We start from the raw sequence: 23102 nt of genomic DNA, 5'->3' as shown, positions 1-23102 counted from the left end.
ACACTTTAAGGGTGTGTGTTGATATTCTTCAATCCCCAAATAAATCCCTCAAATACAGAGATGTTGATCTGGCTTAGATTTTATTTGCACTTTAAAATAGCTTTTCAACATTTTAGAAGCCAAAATACTTTTCATGTGAGCAGCCTTTGAACAAGATTAAAAAGTAAAATGTGTCTATTTTCTCAAATCGTAGCTGTGGTTATTAAAGACACCAACCAGGCACATTAGCTGTGTGCGAGGAAACTGGGTAACAGGATGACTGGGCTAGTCCACTTGTACTCTGAAAGCTGGGTCAGTACTCATGAAAAGCTTAAGTAAACTAGAGGATAATTCAATACATAGACAATGCATCCCACTGTTTCTCTGTTTACTTTCTCCCTGTGTGACTTCTGGCAACTGAGAAGAAACACTATAAATGACAGCAACCAGCCAAAGAAAAGATTATGAATAACAATACCACAAGAATGAAGGGCATAAAGTTACCAGTGACTTGGGAAAAATGCAGAACACTGGACACATGACACATCTAGAAAGTAGTGGGTTGCAGTACATGTAGAACGGAATACCTTCAGATTAGAAACCCTTTCAGTTTGAGTTTCAGTATAAATTTGTCTCTGGTGACACAAGGTCTGTTTATCTGTAAGTGTTTTTTGACTCTGTTGAACCTCTACGCTTTGCTGGTAATACTCTGAAACCAAGAGAAGTAATGCCACTGGACACAGAGAAAGAAAACCTACATATTTACTGAAGAAATAAAAAGGCTGAGATCTCTGCTGTACGTATGTGCAAAGGACAGCACCTTCCTGATAAGAGTTCTCTTTCTTCTTTACCACATTTTTAACAGTTCTGCTTTCAGCACTGTATTTGAGACTGTCATGCTTTCCATCGCAATCTACAGTTCAATTTTCAGGCACCATTTACAGCAAGCTGATACCCTACATTTAGATACCAGTGAATTTTTTTGATGGTGCAAAATGAAAGAAACCAGCTGTTTATGTTAAACTGGAGTTCAAAATAAGTATAATAAAGATGACAGGGAGATGTTTTGACCCCTGAAAAGCCAGGTAAACTGTTTTTTTGGGAGGGGGAAGTGCAGTCTATCTGTCCTTGCTGTGATGCACTTTTATTACTTCTGAATACAGTATTAAATGTGTGAGCTGTTTTCGTCTATAGTGATTACACTAGGCTCAGTTTGCAAAAATGAGTAGTTTTGGGAAATATGGAGGACTCTTAGTCTTGGAAGTGAATGAATGTAGTCAGATAATGGGTGTTTTAGTGTCACTGGCAGTGCTTATCGTGTCCTGAAAATTAAGACCATTTGTTCAGTTGTAGCTATATGAGGTCAATGCTAACAAATTGGTTGTTCATACATTGTTTCTGATGCTTAGACTTTGCAGCTTCTGGCATGACTCATTTGGAGTGAGTAGTCTGTGCTTCCGAAGACTATATTGTAGGAAAATTCAAATGAATCAGTGAAAAATCCTTCTGAAAGGGTAGTTCACCAGGGCTGAATGCTACTTAATAGGAGCCCAAGCCTGCTGCTATTGAAGTCTGTGTATTTACCTTAGTAGGGATGGAACCAGATCCTAGAATTAAGCTATTCAAGAGAATAGCCCTTCAAGAGGTATGATTGCACTACCTTGAAGTTTCTTTCCAAGACAAAGCCAAATGGAAGAAAAAAAGAAAAGACTTAGATCCCTTATTCTTGTAGTGTTTCCTGGTATCCTATACTCAGAATGCTTAAACAGTACAGAAAGCTCTTTTGCTGTAACTTCCCCTGTGCCTCCAGAGACCAAAACAATTCAGTTCATTTTCGATCAGAACTATACTGAAGAGAAGAAAAAAACTGCTCAACTGGTACTTTTGAACCCATTGCAGCGTCCTTTTCCTCCCTGCCTCCCAACAATTCTTTATATTAGCTGTGGTTCTCTGCCTCCAAAACCCCAGAATACTTCCATTAGTAGATTAGAAATACTAAAATACCATTGAGCCACCAAATCACATGAAATCTCCTTCAGCTGGTGAGCTGTTGGGAGGAACTTTATTTGTGATATGGTAATGATGAAACTTGGGCTTGCATGTGTAATAAATTGATGTCCATCCTTTCCTCAAAGCATGAAAGAATGTGTGTCACTTGGGTTTGCTTCAATTTCAGCTCAGTCCTTCCTAGTTTACATGGTTGCACAACTGAGAAGTTTTGTCTTTTTTTAGTTATTTGTGAAGCAGCAGTAAAAAGAAGTGATGGATGTGCTGACATTCAGCCCTGCCATCCCTCCATCAACACAGTAAAGCAGAGCTCACTTAAAAAAAACACCTGTTGAAGCAACAAACATTTAAAAAATAACATGCCAAAGCAAAAGATATAAATCGAAGCACAACCCTGTTTAATAATCAGTTTTCTGTGCTGGTCATAAAAAGATGGTACTGTAGTTTTGGCAGTGAGTCTCCAAGAGCTCCACTGCACTCCAGGCACTGAGGGAGTAAAGCAAAACACTGTCCTAGTCGATAGGTAATGTGGCACTGACTTTGGGTACTGACCCAAGGTTTATTAAAAAAAATGAAACACCAACACCATCACCACCACGATAACAACAGAACCCGACAAAACCCCCAGCAAACCAACCCTCACCTCCCCACTCAGTGAACTTGCATGCTCTAGCTGGTTCCTGCAACCATCCTTGCTAAAGTTTACTTGGAAAAGGTTTGCTGTCATAAGTTACAATGAAGAGTTTAATGATATATTATGAGGCAAAGGTGGTGTGTGTGTTCAGAGGTTTAAAAGGGTCCTTTTCAATAAAATGATGTCTCAGCAGGCATTAGAGACAATTCTCCCTTTTCTGTGCCTTGCAGATGCACAGACACCTACAGAGACTTTATTGGTAATGTTCTCTTTGAAACCTAAAGCCATCTCTGTTTTGGTCATCTGGAACCCTAGACTTTTAATGTTTCTTCCCCTTTATTTTTCTTTGACACTACGGGCTGGGTCAATCTCATAGGACTTCAACCATTTACAGGACAGCTAGTTGATCAGTCTCTCCAGTTCAGAAAGTGGAAGGGACATTTCTAGGATATGATCTATCTTCTCCTAAGGTAAATCTTATCCTAAAGGTGTTGTTTTCTAGTTTCTTTAGTCTATAGCAACTAGTTATATTTATATATATATAGCTATATATATATAGCAACTAGTTATGAAATCATGATCGTGGCGGGCTGCCCTGGAGAGTGCTGCACTATTGTGGCTGGAAAAATAATTTTTTTATGTGAACAGGGATAAATGAACTTTCAAGAACAGATGATCGCTTCTAGATGTCTGCGATAACCTCACTGAAGTCAGTAGTCTGCTTACTTGTCAGGTAGTGGAATATGATTCTGATTTACACCATGAACCTTTACCATGGAGAACAGGCACAGAAATGTTTTGATGAGGTTCTTTGTTGTAAGTGCAGATGACCTTGCCCACTATAATAGCAGGAACGGGCTCATTCTAGCTCATCAGAATGGTATCTGAGTAGGCCTGTGTGTGGTGGCTTTCTGTGTAAATTCTTCCATGCGAGCTTAACCTCGATGATGATGGTCTGTATGTTTGGGCAAAGGAGAAGCTCACAGTTTTAAGTAGGCAGCTCTGGGCTTGTCCTGGAACAGTCAGGAAGGACTGTTTTGCTTCAGTGAGACAGTGCAAGGGGAACTGATCGGTTAGATAGGTTAAGTACAGCAGTTGTCATCTTGAAGTTGTCTTCTGGTACTGTCCTAAATAACTCAATAACAAGGATAAGGGAGCTTAGGTTTTCCATATGTTTCAGCACTAGGGTTGAATGCTTTTCCATGGCACTGAGATGAGAGTAGGGTTTGTTCTGTAAATGTACCTTTCTCTTCATTCCTTGGTCAAAAAAGTAATGAAATAAATATTAAAAAAATGAGTGGCGGTTTAATAAAGCAGATTAACTGAAACAAACTAGCTGGTTAGAGCGCTCTCTAATGCAGACAGTAACATGTTGATGTTTAAACATCATTACCTTTTTCTGAAATATACATGGCAATATGACTTTACATATTATAGCCTGCACGTGTGGATATATATAGACAATGGTATGTGTGTATAAATATATACACATACATACACACACACACACACACACACATTACTATTGTCTAACTCATTTTCCCATTGCAAATGAGCCCAGAGGGAACAAAATATTCCTAGCTTGGAGATTTCCACATCTGCCCTTCAGGCAGCTATCAGACAGAAACAGCATGGCTGCATAAATCACTGTAAATCAGCACATTTTTCAACAGCACAAAGCCCTAAGCACAGAACCACTTTAGAGCGTGCTGCTCCATAGTTTGTTCACAGACCTCCCATGCCAGCAGCAGGGAAGTCAGGCCGTTCTATTCAACATCTTACAGTAACCAGATACAGGATAAAGAAATTGCCTTCAAAGCTATAGTCTGCACTAGGCTTTTCCAAGCAAAACAGTGATGTCTAGCATCCATCTTTTCTCTTCTCCTTGTTTTTCAGGCCTTTTTGGCCCTCAGTCTGCCAGGATGAGTTGTTATTCTCCTGTTTTGCAAGCAGGCTTGAACTTCATTTTAGATTCTGAAGAAGTAGTTTACACTTGGTTGGAGAGAAGGTCTGTATGTAAGTTTTAAGGTGTCCATAAAATGCAACAGAATAAAACCCTGTTTTCAGTAGGTTTAAATACCTAGTCTCAGTGGTGGGTGTGTAGGTCCAATGGAAATCGAAGGGGTCTATAAATTGAAGAAAAGTTGAAAACCTCTGATGAACCATCCAAATCCACGAACTTGAAAGGCTTTCTTTTTCCTAGTGCACAGACTCTAACCTGATCTTACAGAAGAGGATGGAGTTTATTTCCACAGACAGAAAAGAAGCAGTTTCTGGGACTTTAACTGTAGTAGGAAAACTTATGTTAGAGCAACATAAAAATAGGTTTAGCATAGTTATGAGTTATGTTTTGTGTGCAGCCTGTTTGTGTTAAGGATGTCTCTACAGGACGGCAAGAAATCTTTCTTATAAGCTGGCCAGAAAAAAAAAGAATTTGGGGAACACTCCCCTGCCTTGCTCAGATTAATCAAATAGTGGCCTCTGACCAAAGACAATCCACAGCTGTGCGCTAAATTGTGAAATGTAGAGCAGAGCATTTCCCATTACTGTTTAAAAAGCTGTGAGCCAGATTCAATAACTAATCTTTACGCCTCAGCCTAAATGCATCTGTCGTCAGCTTCTCCTCCAATGGAGAGAGATGTCTGTGCTCCCCATGTCCGGACTGTAACACTGCTCTGGACTCTTCTGCTTTCTTGCACTTGCAGTTTGATTTGTAGATGTATCCACTGTTGACTGTCTAACCGTGCATCAATTTTATCCCAATATTCTCTGTGATCCACTAGGTGGAAGGGGAATTGCTCTGCACTGTAGATGGTGGGATCACAGATTTGGAAATGCAGAAATGTGCATGTGACTCTGTTTCATCAAAGGTCTTTTCTGCTGTAGCAGTGATGTGGCAGCAGGATGTAGACCAGAGACAATGACACTGAATCCCTGCATAAGCATGGGTAGTATAGGATAAAGAGAATATATGTGTTATGCCATAACAGTGAACAAGTTTATGGACATCTTATCTTGATAAATGGTTTAATAGCACAGTAAAGAAACCATCAAATGCCTACTCTTGAGGTACTGGAAAAAACTTTCTCATGGACTGTAACATGTTGCTTGTGGTTGAGGAAATAAGCATCCTGATAATCCACAGCCCAGATGTGGGACCAGTGACAAAAACAGAGATTAAAGATAAAGCAGAGCAGAAAACAGAGCAGAAATAATTTTCCCCAGTATAAGCAAGGTTTCAAGTATACTACTTCATACTCTGACAATTCCAGTGTTACCAAACTCCAGTAACAGAAGCATGACAGACCACTGGGGCCACTAGCGATACGGGGAGGGGATCACATTTCAACTGGTATTAAGACCCTTTGGTGCATGAGACAGTGAAGGAAAACACTGTAATTCCGTGACACTTGAAATACATGACAGTAAATAATATTTTATCAATGCTTATATCTGTCAATGAGTACATGCAGTTTATAGTGATTTTGGTTTTATTAACTGGGGTAAACTTAATAATCAATAATTTTTCTAATATAGTCCCATTACTGTTCTTTCTTCCCAGAAATACTACCTGAGAATTTAAAGCAGTGCCTAGTATAGAATAGTAGGCCCCTTGGAAATTGGGTGTTGTAAAGTGTAATGCTTTGGAAAGGCTGAAATAGATTGGAGGCTGTAAAATTTTTTAAATGATATTAAAATATAAAGCAGAAGACAAGTTAAAGTAACTCCAGTTGAGGAGCCATGCCTGTTAATCTGTAGCATAAGCTCAAATTTGTAGTTGAAAACAATTTTCTTAAACTTGACTAGGCTGGTTTCTGTGTGATTAGGGGCAGGAACACCTCTCTGTTAAAAGTCGTTTGCTTTTTAATAGGCATTAACCATAATTGTCTCATTTTTGCTGGTTGTTCAAAATAGTTCCACCTCAGGTTGGTCAACTTAATTTCGGTTGCTACCAGCATTCAACAGAAATGCTGCTTTAAGCGCGTCTTTCAGTGAATCACGTTTGTACAATAACAGATTTGTTTGTTAAATGAACTTAATGACAGGAATAGATGTGCCAGTATTCAGGGTGAGTCACCTTCTTGTCCATCTAGAACCATCTTTCTCTCTCTCTCAACTGTTCTATTTTAATCAAAAGGAATATTTTCACAGGAGAGTACAGCTCTGAAATGTGCATCAGTATGATCCCAGTTTTTGTGACACTGACTCCGCTTGTTCCTGTTGAAACAAATGGCAAATCCCATAAGACATCCCATAGCCCTTGCTTGTTTCAGCATTTCTAGTAGTTTTGACATATTGATTCCTTTGGCTACATGTGAGCAAATAATACTTTTTTAGGCTTGTATCATCTTATGCTGCTGTAGCAAAGATGACAAGGGAGTACTTTCCAAATGCCAACCATATACTTTCTATCTTTTTTTTTTAAGTAAGTACATTTGCTAGTCTCTCTTGTATGCTATCTTTTCTCACAGCTGCTTGCCTTTTTGTCCTTCCTGCTCTTAAATCCCTCAGTTACTCTAGGTTGGTGGAAATTGTTTAATGTACAACCCAAATTCTCCAGTGAGGTTTGGCTAACCAACAAGCTATTCAAGTGGTTTTGTCTCTTGGGTATGTCTCCATCCTCTGCTTTTCCAGGTTGCTTGAATATCCTTGAACCCATAATTTACCCTAATCTCCTCTAAGGCTTTGAAATAATGAAATACTTAAATAAAACTCTTTGGATAAATGCTTTCTAAAATATAGCTTTATCTGTGAACTATCACGCTCTTAAGGGAGTGGATTTTGTTCCTGGGACGATTAAGGAGATTTTCTGTCCACTGTATTACTGTGGTTTGCCCGCTGTGATCAGGCATACCCATTGTAAGTCCTGCAACAACTCAAAACAGAAAAGATGAGGAAAGTCTGGAGAAAAATGGGACAGAGGCTAGACTGTTGCTCTGCTTTTTGTGGTGCCTGGGTGCAGTTCCCTGATCCACCACATGATTCTCTGTGGGTCGTGAAGCCTTCCTGTGCTTTGGAAAAATGATTCTCTGCTCAACAGGGATGTTGCTGAGGATAAATTAAGGGTGGCAAAGTGCCTAGGCATTACAGAGGGGTAGTCTTATACCCACAAAAAGGCTGTACTCAGATCCTTACTTCACAAAATAGGAAAAGGGAGATCAATTGACTTGCCATCACCAAATCCACAGGGGAAGTCTGAGGCAAAGCAGGGGACTGGATCCGGTTTTTCTCCCAGAGGCCCCATGTGGTCCATTTTTCCATGAAAAGTCCTTTTTACCACCCTAGCTGGGCCTGAACCTGGTGTCCTGCAGATGCGCCTCAGGCAAGGAAGGGTGGCTTGGAGGACCTCACTGGGGGGCCCCAGCCTGCAGCTCATCAGGGCGCCCGGGCAGTGTCACGAAAGCCTGTCTTCACTGCTGCTCATTTTGCAGGTGAAGGGAGATGACTTCAGTTTTTCTCCCTACCCACTCAGCTCAGCTAATTATTGATTTCTGTAAGCAAGAAGGATCTGCAAAACAGCACTAAAATGGGTTGAAAAGGAGCATCTCTTTTCCACTTTTGGAGCTCTATAGCTAAATTTCAAGAAGAAAGGTTTGGGGTTTGTGTGTAATTTGTGAATGATTTGTGAGTAATTTGCTTCTGGAGATAATTGTTAAAAATGAAAAATTGCTCAAAAACATCAGGAAAAGGAAGCTTTTCTTTTTATGTTATTGTGCCACTAAAATATAAAAATTCTCATCAAAATGCAACCATATGACTATTTTAAAGTGATACCTTTCAGATTGTCTCTCCACTTTCAGGCACACTCTCTAGATAGACATCTGTATTTCCTCATGTTAAGTGACAGCAAATGCAAATAGGCCACTGTTTAAGTATGAAGATTAAAGAGATTTATGATTGTCTGTATAATTTTTTTTTTTGTGTGTGTAATAAAATGCAGGGAAACTATATACAGCAAATGTTTTCTGATTTTTTTACATTGTACTACTCTTTCCTGCTGAAATACTGTTCTTTGTTCTCTTTTTTTGCTTGAAATTTTCCTCCTAGTAGTCCAAGTTTCCAGTCTGAAGTTCAAAATTTTCTGTATCCGAGGTTTGTGATAATGAAGTAGCACCACTGAAACTTCAGCTGGATGAAGGCTTTTGATCAGGTGCCTCCTAATGCTAAGGAGAATGATTATCTCCTGGTAGCTGTATTACTGACTTAATTTTGTGCTTATTCAGAAACAGAAAAAGGATGAAGAAATTAATCTGAGGACTTTTCAAGTTCACCTCATCCCTAGTCCCCGCTTTTCAGGAGCTCAGAGGATAAAGTACTATCTTTGCTTTTGGCTGTCTTTGGTTTTGGCTGGCACGCAGCAACTTCAGAAATTATTAGTTCTTTGGCAGCACGTTTCAGGGTGAGCAGCTCCTGCTTTCCACAGTGCCAAGAGCGGTGCCAAACTCATGAGCCTTGCCTGCCATTTTGGGGGTGGAGGGATGAAGAGTTACTCCAGGTACAGTGTGACTTTGTGGCAGAACTAGAAAGGGGAGCCTCTGATGAAAGTCACAATAGGAACAAACAAAATTACTTCTGTCAGCCTATACCCGCTCACTCTCTTCTGGAGGAGATGAGATGGAATTTCTGAGAAAGGGAGAACGTGGTGCAATGGCAGAACTGACAGGGTTTGAATAGCCAGGACCTTGCAGGGCTCTCCAGTGTGAGAAAAGGACATGAACTTCCCTGTGCCAGTCCAGAAAAAGACACCGTAGCCCACAGGTGACCCACACTGGTACAAGAACAGCCCCCAGGGACTGTGCCCCATGGGCAATACATGCTGGAGCAGGGACATCCCTGCGGGTTTGCAGTCATAGGCAACCCATGCCAGGCTCAGCCCATGCTCAAAACAGCAGTCAGAAGATTTTTTTGGTTGGTAACAAGTTGAATTTTTTGGCTCAAGACTGTTTTGCACACAGCACACAGCCTAGTTCAGGTTTTGTCTTCCTTGTTTGCCATTGTGGGACATTTTGGAATGGCAGCTGACTCATAGAATCATGGAATCATTTAGGTTGGAAAAGACCTCTAAGATCATCGAGTCCAACTGTAAAAATAACACTGCCAAGTCCAACACTAGACCATGCTCCTAAGCACCACCCTTCACCATCTTCATTGCCCATCTCTGGACACACTCCAGCACCTCAATGTTTTTCTTGTGGTGAGGGGCCCAAAATTGGACACAGAATTCAAGGTGCAGCCTCACCAGTGCCAGCACAGGGGGATGGTCTCTTCCCTGGTCCTTCTGGCCACACTGTTTCTGCTACAAGCCAGGATGCTATTGGCCTTCTTGGCCACCTGGGCACACTGCTGGCTCATATTCAGCTGGCTGTCAAGCAGCACCCCCAGGTCCTTTTCCTCCAGGTGACTTTCCAGTCACTCCTCCACAAGCTTGTAGCATTGTGTGGGGTTGTGGCCCAGGTGCAGGACTCCATAGTCCACGTTACAAGAGTGGTCTCACTGGAAGAACTGCAAGCCTATAACATTTCCCTTGTCGATCTTGGCATGTATTTTTATAGGCAAGCATACACACAAATACAAACATTTCTATAAAACACATCTGAAATTTCTGTTTTGTTGAGGCATCTTTAGATTTTGACTAAGAACATTGCAAAAATAAATGATCTGTTTTGTTGCGTAAGGTGCTTTGTAAGATTTTCCTACCTCGCTCATTTTCTTTTCAGACCTCTTGCACTGAGGCCATTGGAGATATTGCAGGTGTAATTTTAGAGAAGCATTGATGTTAAATATCCTATTTGGATCTCAGAACAGACTTTTCAGCTTGTTATTTTAGAGTAGTTAATGCATAGCTAATAAAATAGACAAGTTTCCATTGCTGTCTCATTTTTCTTATGAAGAATATTTCTGCCATAACCATTTTTGCTGTAACAGCTCCAAGCCACTGTTTTCATAATGGTTGAAGGAGATTCAGAGATTTCCTAATTGTGATAGTGGATGTTGTGTATGTTAAAGAAATGTTGCAATCACTATCATTTCAAAGCAGCAGCTGAATAACCCCAGATATGATGGATCAGCTAGTATTTGAATAGGCTATAAAGGCAGAGTTTTCTTTTCAGTTTTGGGTAATATTTGTACATCTTCCCTGGGGAAAGGGATGACGAAACAGTTTTTGCATGGAAATAGCATTCCTGAAACAATAATTTATTAATTTCTAGTTTTTGAGAGTGGACCAAGACAAAGACAGAGAATGCAGCCTGGACTGTGCAGGTTCCCCTCAGAAATCACTCTGTGCATCTGATGGAAGAACTTTTCTGTCCCGGTGTGAATTTCAACGAGCAAAATGCAAAGACCCTCAGCTGGAAATAGCCTACCGGGGAAACTGCAAAGGTGAGCAAATCAAATTTTCCTTCATCATAATGAAAAATAACAGACTTTAAATAGTTTTTGAAAATTTCTGTGTGTTGAAAACTAGGAGCGCTGTACATGAAGAGTTTTCTAAAAGCAAGTAGGTTGAAATCCATCCTGTTAATTCTATAACAATATGCTACATAAAGATACATTAATTTTACCCGTGAGCAAAAGTATGACTCTCTGATCCATTTACACTATAAGTCACTATTAAGGCAATTGCAAGGTTAGGGCCTTATTCTGAAGGACCATATCATTGGCAGGCTCAGAGTAACTTAAGATTGTTATCTCCCGAGGTTTCTTGCTACTGCAGTAGGGTATTTTGAGGTAAAGATGGTCAAATTCAGTCTTGTGTTTCCTACCTGCAGTCATTTGGAGGAAGGGCAGTGGGGAGGGAAGGGAAAAAAAAAGAAAAAGGTTTGTAATGTTTAGAGCCCTCACAGGCCATTTCTACCTACATCATCTACTCTTTTACATCTAATCTCTGCTGAGAGAAACTGCAATGTGCAACTGTAGCATTTCAGCTCCAATACTTACAAAGTATTCACAGTTAAATCTTTTCACTTTTAGAGTAGCCTGGTGGTGGAGAAAGCAGTTCCTTACTGAAATGTAGGGTGATTCCCAACACAATGATCTTCTTTCTAAGATGTAAGAATAGCAGTGGTCATAAAGATTTACTTTCCCTTTCTCTCTGTCCAAAAGAGAGGGGCAGGGGGGCTGGTGGTGAGAAAACCCCAGGGACCACACCGATTGAACCTCTAGGAGGCAATTTTCCACATCATCTCTCTCCATTAGCTCCAGCAAACCTCTGAAGCATCAAGACTGCTTCAAAGAAACATTCTGTCTCATCTTCTGCCTAGATGAAATCCTATGCTCATTCTTCAGCTCTTTCATAATAAGCCATTGTATTAGCTGATGGATCTATTTACTTTTGTGAACAAGGATAACATAATGAAGCTACCTGAGCCAAAGCTTTTGTTACACTCATGAACGACAGAGAGGATTATTGTGCACTTTGTATTTGTTCATTTTATACATTAGAGCATTATAGAATTTTATGCAAATCAGTTTTGAGTGGTTTCAATTGTTTTTTCCTCTTACCATATTGACAATGTCATCTGCAAGATTTTTTTTTCCATAAAGATGTATTGAATTGCTCTACTGAAGATGTCTTCAGCAATGCTGGCAAATTCTGTGCAGTCAAGAGCTATAATTTGGAGAAGTGCTCATCTGCCGTTTATTTATTAATGAATAGTGTGTCAGTACAATTGTAGACTTGGAATTAGACACCTTAGGCAGCTTAAGTATTGCTAATAGCAAGTACACACCATGCCCTCATCAATCAGATGTTTTAAATCTTACAATTAAATTAATGCAAACATCATTCTAAAGTTTAAGTATTTTTTCATTTGATTGTCAATAGACACATGATTGCCAATAACATACTTGGTCAATATCAGCAACAGATCAGTGCTCTTTTAAATTTTACATTTTCACGGTATTGCTTATTCAATTAAAGCAGTCAGATTTTGAAGTGACCAATGTCTTTATTCCCAGCTGTGGCTGCAATAATCAGAAATATTTCAAGCTGTAAAAATATGTTTTGGAGAAGAAAAAGGAGATTCATAAGCCTATCTGAAGTTTCAGTGTTAGCATTGCTAGAGCTACTTTTGATAGTCCCATCAAACATTCTTCTGAAAGAGCTAAGGAAGTCCTCAGATTAAGACCTCTCTTGAGCCAGTTGCTTTTGGGTGGTGAAATTTGTTGTCACAGGTGATACTTTGACCAAAGAGCAGAGGGTTGTTTTAGTAGGGCTAATCAAAAAGTGATGGTTCCATTTCAGAGCAACTTTCAAGGTTTCAGAATTTGCTTTCATTTCATGTTGGAATGAAAGCAAATCCTTTTGGAAGTGTTCATCTGTCCCCCTAAAAAAAAAAGACACCATGCCCCTATCCTGTCCCTTTAAAACATTGGTTTTGGAGCAAGTTTTGAGGTTGCTAATGCAGGAAAAAAAGAAACGTGAATGTTTGCATGTGGAAGTTATGAAGGGAGAAAAGACATAGTACCTGTACAGGGTTCAGAACTTTAAATCTGTGTCTGATATTTATCCATCATTGATCAGAAAAGCCAGCCTTAAGTCTGCGTCTGTCTCCTCCAGTCTTCTTATCAGGTAAAAATCCCTGTTCACCTCACAAAAATCCTGTCTGAAAATTAAATACTTCCAGGTACCATTTTAATTAGTTGAAAACATGGTGATCAGCTTTTTGTTTGATTCAGTCTATTCACTAGAAATCTAAACACCTTGACAGTCTGTGTTGACAACCTTTTGAAATACTTTTGAGTCCATATTTTCTCACATATATATTCAGAATGGTGATTTCTTTTACATCCGTAAGGGAGTTTGAACTACCACCAGACTGGTGGCTGCTTTCTTTGTGTCTTTTTTCTTGAAAAACCCGTTTGGATTGACTATCTTTTCTCCTACTCACCTTTTCTCAACATTTGTCTCATCTATTTGGTTTTGAGCGCTTACATACTAAAATTACAAAGGGATAGTTTGCTTGAAATATGCTTGCTTTGCTTTTTTTTAATTCAAGTTTTATTCACAACAATATTGAAAAGCTCAGGTGATGCTTTAACATTTTAAAGCAAACCATTTTAAATTCTGGATCTTAAACTAAATGACAGAAAACTGGCAAAATTTAAACCATGTTGCTTTCTTGCACTCCTGTCCTGATCATCAGTTCCTGATGGCTGCAGCAAGGTTAAAACAGCTTAAACAAACCTGAACCTTCCTCTCAGTTCTGAAAAACAGCTCACCTTTGACAAAAAAAGCATCAAAACAGACTGTTCTGGTAGTGGGGTTTTCTGAAGATATTACAAAGCTTTATGATTTTTTTCCCCCAGTCCATTTCCAAGCAGTGCTGGAATCTATTGCTAAGCTTGGAAACACTATAAGAAGTTCTATCTCATAAAATTTCCAGCCTGCTTTTGCAGTTTCAAAGGTCTCAAATAATCTGCGTATGCTGTAGATGAACATCCACATTTTTGGATACCTTTCAAAACAAAATCTAAGCTCTGAAGTTCTGGAGATTTGCCACTTGCTTGACACAGACGTTTACTGTGCAACAAGATTATAAATCTAATAAATAAATGTATTTTGACAGCTGAGAATTATTGTGTTAGGAGGACTGTTAAATATCACCTGTAATGGGGTTCCACTACACACCCACACACACACACAAATGCTTCACAGTAAGTCTGGCCCAGCATAGCTAAAGAAACAAAACATACGAGAAGCAGAAAAGCAATATGATTGCTTTTAAACCATTCACAAAGACACAGAGGCTACATCCTTTAGCACTCACCGCTGTTCCCTCCACTACAGCTGGTGAGGATGGGACCGGAGAGCTCTGGCTGTTGCACTGGAAGGTTTTGTAACTTACAGAACGAAGTCTTTGATACCCTGTCAATGCATGCAAAAAGTACAGGTTGAAGTTTCTTAGTCTTGAAATAAGTCCAATCGTGTGGAAGTATCATCTCTACAAAAAACCAAAAAGCCAAAACCAAACAAAAAAACACAAACAAGCAAGCAAAAAAGCGCCTTATTCTAAAAGGTAAAAAACCCTTTTAATTTATATCCCTGAACAATGCAGTTGCCCATTATGAGTAGGAAGTGTTGCCCAGCACTGCAGGCTCCCATAGGGACGGTAGCAACAGTTTTATATTTAATGGGGGTTTTACATGATTTGAAACATGGTATAGGTTACTCCAAAAGGCTGTGCTTGTATGGGAACAGAAATGCACAACGCATCAGCTAAAAGCATCTTCCCCAGAAGAAATGGGAGAGGCATTGCTAGGTGAGGACCCCCTTCTTTATCTTACAAATGCAAGGCTGAATGTCTGTCACAAATCATGATAGATAAGACTACCTGAAAGAAGCTGGTTTTTTTCATGGAGCATCTTGTACATGCCACATGTACAAAAAAACCACTGGGTTTTTTCCTTTATTTTTTTCTTCTTTTCTCTGGTAACTGTTCAGAATCGCTGTAAAATTTAGCCTTATCTCTGTAGAATGGCACAAAGAATATTCAAATTTGCTATTGTGATGAAAAAGTTGCATTATAAATAATAATAGAAAAAGAGGAAATTCTTAAACTCATTTCTGCAGACTCCTCTCAGTTTAACCTATGCTAAAATCTATCAGGTTTGCTACCCTATTTATTCTCCTCTACTGAATTTTTTTTTTCCTGTGAACATTTAAAATGCAAACTCATATTTTTCCTGCAGCAGTTTTCAAATAATTTTAGGCTTTTCAAGTAGTTTTCTGCAACAGTAAATAACATGTATTAACTTTGAAACCTAAAATTATGATGCTGGGTGGAGGCAAGTGAGATTGAAGGCCTTTTCAATGAAACTGCTCTTTTTTTTTTCCTTTTTACATGACAACAACCTTAGTCCTAGCTACATTAGTAGAAGATTTTCTATGGTATAAATAAAAGTCTTCAGAGTTCAGAAACTTAGAATAATTCCATTCCCATTGGACAGCTTTTCATTTCTCATCTCAGCAACTTCAGGTCTTAAGTGTAGAAAGTCTACTAAGTGATTGCATCTTGTCCAAAGCAAGAAATATCTGTAATCGGAGTGTCTAGTGGAGGGACCACAGTATTTGTCTCTTATGGACCATCAAGCGAACAGTGACTAGTGGCCAGCAGCAGTTCAGTTCACAGTTTTGCTGATGGTGTAAGGGTGAGCTGGAGCAGGTGGTACTGTAGTTCATCTGGGGTAGTTTGGACTTCATTTAAATATTTGAGCTTTTTATATGAATGTTTTCTGAGACTTAGGCAGCTTTTCAGTAGGAAGCTGAAAAGCATGTGCAACGCTGTGACTGAATTCTAGATGTCTGTGGCTACTGGCAATCTTCACCTGAACTGCAAAGCCTCTGTCTCCCATGGAGACGTCCCTCTTAGAGTTAGTAAGGGGAGTTCCTGTTGGTTTAACTGTAACTTTGCCCTGAAAGTGGGCTGCAAGCTTTGCAGGATAATGCACTTAAAAATACCCTTTTTTTCTTTTTTTTCCTCTTTTTCTCTTCTCATTACTTAAATAACAACATGAATACTTGTTCCCTTTCTCAGGTTGTTTTTAAGTGAATGTACCAGGTCCATAACTGGGGCATGGGAGACTCATATTCTGAATGTATTAAGCAAGGGGCTCAGTAATAATATTTGGTGTTCTGACATTGTGACCAATGGAAAAAACAGATTCACAGGTATAGTCCTGCCAGCATACCTCTGCCCTTACATAGAGTTCTTGAAACATCCTCGCTGAGGTGCTTGAGTTTCGTGTCTTCTCTACCAATACTTCACTAAAATAAGACTTCTTTAATGGCTGGAAGATTGATACAAATTATTGATCGTTATAACATTTCAACTGCTGAGTTGCACCACATTGCCTTACTTCACTGTCATCATGCAGAAGCAGCCTGGGTTTACATGTGACTGCTAAACTGGACTCTGGATGCATCTCTGTGCGGTCTGTATTCAAAATGCAATGTAAGGAGCTTTACACAGAGTGATACTTAATTCATGAGTGGCTCAGCATTCAGCCTGGCTGGCACTGAGGAGTACGTGTTCAGTATTTGCAGAGGTGCCCCAGCCAGCCCTTGCTGCTCTGTGAGCACGCCATGGAGAGCCATCACACACAGTGGTGTCATTGTTATTCTATAACTGTGTAGATCCCCTTTCTGCATTGGAAACCCTAGATAGCTCATGTTTAGCTTAATTCATTATGGTATCTTAAAGAGCCTGGCTGTTTAAAAATGCCATTCTTTTATGGGCTATCATAGACATAACAAAATACTATCTTCATTCTCACAATTCACATAAAGAACTGAAGCACATCAAAACTAGAGTGGAGTTTTCCATAAAGAGGTATTTTACTGTTTTCTATTTACTTTCCTTAAAGAAACACTCAGTATTTGTTTCATTAAAATGAGGCTTTCAGCGAGAGTGAAAAGTTTCACTTGTTTGAACTATCGGTACAATGAGTTAATGAATGAATGAAGGACATGTTTAAATTATTTGAAATTATATGAATTAAGGTACCTTTCTGTTCTTGGATAAACATGCTGATATGATTTTCCCTTTGTGAAAGAGAAAGAAGACATCACTGGGCAGAAGGTTTTTTTGGCTCATAAATTAATCTTGGTTAGATTCATGAATCTAAGCATCCTTTGGGGAAATGTTACTGTTGCCTGTGAGCTAAAGAACCAGGTTGTAAATACTGGACATGATTTCTGAGTGCACAGCTTATCCTGTATTCTCAGGAAGGCTGCCCTCAAGCTCAGGTCTGCCTGTGAGCTGGGCGTGAGCAAGACTTGTATGTACGTGCAGTGCCTGGGCATGTCCCTTGGGCCAGGGACATTGGCTTGGCCACTCCAACTGCCGCTGGAAGGCAGCTCTGTGGGAGAACATACTCCCGAGATGTTTTGTCTGGATAGAGAGAGAGAGACATAGTGGGTAGGTTTGGTTCGGTTCTTTTCCTAACTGAAATGAGTGAAAGAACGAAGGTGTCAGTCTATAAAATAATCCTCAACAGACATGGGGAGCTTGCACACTCTACAGATTGAAAGCAGAACAGTTTTCACTTGACCTCACCCCTCCCTTTTCTCCTCTGCATTTTCATTTTTTCCCCAACTTCTATGAGGAAAAAGGAAAAAAGAAAAAAAAGAAAAAAAAAAAAAGAGAGGGAGGCAGGTTTATTATTTGGACAAAAATATATTAAAATGAGAATGTATTGAGAAGTGGTATCAGGTTGTTTTTTTTTTTTAAATAAACCTTCTGGTAAAAAAATGATTATAGGGCTGATTTTTATCTTTAAATACTCTTAACTAGGAGCTGTCTTGTCATTTTTCTCACTGTAGACACTGCATTTAATGTATAGGGTGACTGCAAGTCTCCAGTCTGTAATACTGGCAATCCTGATACAAACCCTGATCAGCCCCAAACTTATTTTGGTTTTGGTACTTTATGTATGTTATGTGTCAAGTTGTTATCTATCAAGCCACTGTAGTAATACTGTATATTTGCGAAAAAAACCATTCAGCATCTTGGTGAGCAAAAGGTATCTACATACAGAGATTATAATTTATCTAGTCTCTGAAAACAAAAGCAATTGGCTTCTGATTATATACTTTCTAGTAGGTATTTAATAGGGGTGTATAAAGTTTTAAGTACATTCGGAATATTTTTTTGTGGAATTTCCTTTGCTCTTTTAAATGTGTCTACTGATATATGGAATACAGGACAAGTAACACTGAAATAGTATCCACAATTTCCTGGAGGTGGAATTGATCTCTTTTTAAGATACTCACATTTTTATTGATAATATTTCTCCAAGCAGAATTTGCCAAAGCCAGACTGCACAGAAACAAGGTGTATAAAAGCATTCGTAGGCACAAAAAAGGTATCTTTTTAGAATCAAATATTCGCTACTGCAATTGTATGAAATTAACCTTTTGTTTGTTTGTTTGTTTGTTTCATGAAGTTTTCATTTCTGCTCATATATTTTCAATTTGAGTTTCAGGCTTTATATAAAATGAACATCTTAAAGCAAGTGAAGTAGAAACTACTAGTGCTAAAGCAATAATACTTCAATGAAGGCTAGGAACCACAAATGCAAGCTTTCTCCAATTTTCAGTGCAAGAATTATAAATTGGCCCATATTAGACTTCTCCAAACTATTTATCAAATCTCTGTTCTGCTCAGAAAACCTAATCTAGCCTTTGGTATGTAAAAAATCAGAAAGCTCTAGCTTTGTTTTTTGTTGCAAACATTTGATTCAGTTCTAGTCAGGCTGTATCTCTCCAAATGTGACTGTTAGGAAATTGAGAGAAATATTATTGTGCCAAGAAGCAATCCAGCACAACATTCCTTATTTTATCTTAAAGTTAGCTATCAAAACTGCTGGGTGGTTGCAAAATGTGGAAAGAAAAAAAAAAAGAAAAGAAAAGAAAACAAAAAGAAAACAACAAAGACATCCCACATTGCCTGCCTCTGTTAGATGCCAGTTGAGGAGAGCTTAAGCTAAGATTGCTCTGCTGTTTTGTTTGAATCCAGAATGCAGCAATAAAAATAAGTAGTGAGAGAGTCAGCCAGCCCTTGTCACAAAGCAGTGAGTCTTTATTTTATGGCTGTGTCAGGCTAAATGTCTGTGCTGACATCCTTTCCAACCCAGGAGGCTAGTAATCTCCGCACCTTTGAAATTGAAACTTTAAGCATGTATAGCTTGCTATGTGTTTCGGATCACTAGAGGCCACAGCTATTTGTATGCTTTGTTGGTAGACATGATCAGCTCTTTGAAACTTAGGTCAAATATCATAGAAAATCTTAATGTTATGAGTAGTTTATGCTACATAAACCCAATGGTGTCTTGTGCTCCAAATAAAAATCTTTTGTGCTAAATTAAGGACAAATTATGACCATTTGACTTTTATTGCATCACTACCAGTTAGCAAAAGGGTAGAGCAGTAGGAAAGAAACACAGAAGTAGAGAAAAAATCTGGTTCATTGTTAGACAATTCAGTAAAGCGCCCAGGTAGATAGCTGACTTTAAACAGCTTGTTGCACTGTTTATTTCTAAATTTAAGGGCAAGGAAGTGTGTATATGTAGGTATTCTGGCATAATGGAGGGGCAGTATAGGAAACCTACAGAGAAAAGCAAGAGGTATTTGGATTATCTGTCTCTATGCTAGGTCTATGTGATTTTAGGAAAGCTTTCTTTTTAGTGTAAGAACAGCTAAGTATCTGTGGAAAGCCCTCAGGGGAACTTTTTCTTCAAACGATTAAGTTTAACCACTTTATAAGTAGTTTTAACAAAGTGGTAAATGTTTCTGATCTGTTCAGCGGGATATTCCATCTATAATAAAATAACTAAATAAACCGTTGAAGTGTATTTTATGAATAAATACATAACAAGCCCATGTCACACACAGTAATCTCTTTGAAAGCAAGTGAAGTCTGCTCAGTGTATTGGGACTGGGAAAGGTACTTTTATTCTTACTGAAATGTACAGCAAACCAAGAAATACCGGATGAACTAAATCAAAACCTTTGCAGGAGATTTATCTATTCTTTTGGCAAGCTGTTTACTTTTCCATGAGAGAGTCTGGGTTAGATCTCCCTGTGGAGCCCCAAAGTTGCTGTAAATTCAATTGTATTAAATGTCACTTTAGAGATGGTGTTTACACCCTTGATGAGTTTGTGTCATTGTTTTAAAGATAAACTTCTCCTTTGTAGTAATAAACTTCTCTCTGTGTGATATATTATTCAAGGATTAGCCAGCAGAGTTGAAGTTGATAGATGTTTTCTTCTTTTTTTCTGAAGCTCAGTGTTTTCGGTGCTGTAGTGTTAGAAATAAGGCATAAACCGAGATTAGTTCCAAGTCAGTCCTGTGTGCTTTGTGAAGCTAATTCTGTTTCCAGAACTTCCTTGGGTACTGAAATTTCCTATTGACTTCAGTGCTGTCTCAGGAAGTCCCATGCTCCCAGGTGTCACATGCCAGGATCTGGTTCTGGACCCTGCAGCAGTGCACTGGCACCACTCAACTTCATAGGTGAAAGTCTTGCCTGTTGCAGAAAATTAAGATGGCTTTATATTTCACCTGTGCCTTCCAGACACTGCTCTCCTCTGGAAGCCAGAATTCAGAAAGGGCAATTCAGAAAGACCTGCCCAAACAGCTACAACTCTGTAATCTCCTCAGTTCTGTGTATTTCTGTCCACTCCCACACACCCATTTTTGCTTTCACTTATGGTATATTTGCCTTCTTAAACCTCTAGCTGCCTTTGCAGTCCTGGTGCTAAGTCACAGTGGTACAATCAACACACTGGCCAATGTACTGTGCTAAAATGCATCGAGCCCAGCCCAGTACCAGCCCAGCTGGACAGCTGATACAGACCAAGTGAGCTAATTTAAAGGTAAACTTGTGCATCTTCATGCTCAGTTTCTACGATTGTTTTCCCAGCAAGCTTCAAACCCATTTACCTCGAGTTGAGAGGATAAACTCTTACTGAGTCAGTCTTGACATCATTCAAAATTACAGCTGGGCATACATATCTGCAAAATTAGTTTTCCCCATTGTCTGAGTATAGGCAAGTAAGGCTTCATTTCAGGCAGCTTTTTACAGGTCTTAGAACCAAACAAGTCTTTTCGCTAGGTCATATACCAGATTCTGGCTTGAGCCTGCTGGCTCCCTTATTAATACTTAAGCTGTGGAGAGAAATAAAGTATAGTGGGAATTCTAGTCAGAACCCAGTAACATTTTCAAGCCCGTTATTTTTCCACTAGATGGTTCCAAAAGTTTAACCAAAAACAGATTAAAAAAAAAAAAGTGGCTTTTTTTTGAGCTAGAAATCCAGTATAACAACAGTGAAACAAGGCTGACTTGTTTCAGTGATGCATAGAATGGCACAGTGCTTTCCATCCTTCCAACACCTTGCAGATAGACTCAGAGTCCTTTCTGCTCTCAGGTGGTTTGTCACAGTGTGATGCCATTCACCCCCAAAGAGTTTAACCTGCTTTGGTCAGGGTGCATGACGATCAAAATCAAAGCTGTGGGCTGATTAATCAGGACAGAGGTACCAGGTAAGTTCCATCACCTTTAGTTCTCAGTCTTCTTTCAAAATATTCAGGGTCCATCCTGATCTGGGTTATTCCTGGTCTAGATAAAGAGGAAAGTTGGATCGGTATGTGAGACTTCACTGGTATCACCTTAGATGTCAATATTCCTATAAACCTCCTCCTGGCAAGCCACTTAAGCCCAGACTCATCCTAATAATCTGAGATTCATGTGAGTTGTCTTCGTAGTTACACAGTGCTCAGAGGGGCCCATAGACAAGAACTGTCTGAGTGCACTCACAGGACTTTGCACAGTGAGTCCCAGATATGGTGTCCCTGTGTGAGCCTGAGCAATGGCCATGTGGAATATTTGTTTCCCTATGGATCAGGTTCTCACCCATCACTGACTTCTGCTTGTTAGTAGCTGCAAGGTTTCCTTACATCTATCTCTTGTTTGATACTTGCATGTGAGCTCATGTTTCAGCCTTTCTCCCAGTCATGGCAAGAACTAATTTTCTTGTCCTTTTTCAGTTGTTATTTTACATCAGTGTCTAGCACCTAAATCTCTTGATTTCTTGTTTTCCTTTGGAAAATTTGTATGAAATCACCCAGTAGATTTAGAAGGTACTGCAACCAGGACACAAATGAAGATGCTCAGATGGTGTAGTCTTACAAATTTATTATAAAAAATATTATAACTTATTTTGGCTTCAGTGGTGTTGTATTTGGAAGGAATTTACCTTCCCTGAATTAATAATTTTATGTTCATTAGTATTCTGAGGAAGAATGTTTTTATATGTTGTCTTTTTCTCTTGACCACCCAATTATATTTTTTCTGTCAGGTTTGGACCACATCTCTGCATCATAGTTATTCCCCTGTGGTAATGCCTTGGTGAAATAAAAGAAACAGAACTGGGAATATTTTGACTATACACAGTTTCAGATGCTTAACTTGATAAGAGATCTTCCCCATGGGTTTATTTTGGGTATACCGAAGCACAGTAATGCCCAAAAACTTTAAAATGTTTCCATGGTTATATAATACAAAAGAAAGCTTCAAATGTGAATTTTATATTCCACTAAATTTGGTCATTGTTGATTTTATAGCATATTAGATCATCCACAAATAGGAGGCCATTAGAGCATCAGGCTGTTTAGGAACAAGTTGTGGACAGTTTTGGAGAACTTCTCTTTCTCCTTGGCATGTTTTTATGATAATTCAAATATTGGAGTTAATTTACAACCCTGCTGGTACTATACCAGAGACCTTATGTGATGGAATTTATATCACTTTTCCTTTTAGACATTTAAACCACATGTCATTCTAGAAAAATGAGGACAGAGGTCCAACAAAGGAGTGATTTATTTTCAGTTAAAATACTAGCTACATTAAAACCACATGTTACTAAGTACTGTATAACCAAACCACGCTCAGAAGGTGGCTTACGACACAAAAGTTTGCTTAA

General features: G+C 39.0%; 1 protein-coding gene across 8 annotated transcripts in view; it reads left to right on the top strand.

The window, feature by feature from the left end:
- SMOC2 (SPARC related modular calcium binding 2) overlaps positions 1-23102 on the top strand; it is a 149717-nt gene that overhangs the window by 35962 nt on the left and 90653 nt on the right. For all 8 annotated transcript variants that reach the window (XM_055714315.1, XM_055714314.1, XM_055714313.1 and 5 more), the window contains exon 2: positions 10831-11002. In XM_055714315.1, coding sequence (XP_055570290.1) covers positions 10831-11002 — 172 coding nt within the window. The remainder of the gene's footprint in view (positions 1-10830; positions 11003-23102) is intronic.

The sequence above is a fragment of the Falco cherrug genome, chromosome 6 (genome assembly GCF_023634085.1).
Source record: "Falco cherrug isolate bFalChe1 chromosome 6, bFalChe1.pri, whole genome shotgun sequence".
Classification (NCBI taxonomy): domain Eukaryota; kingdom Metazoa; phylum Chordata; class Aves; order Falconiformes; family Falconidae; genus Falco; species Falco cherrug.
Note: the sequence above shows the minus strand (reverse complement) of the source record. Positions and strands in the feature narration are given on the sequence as shown.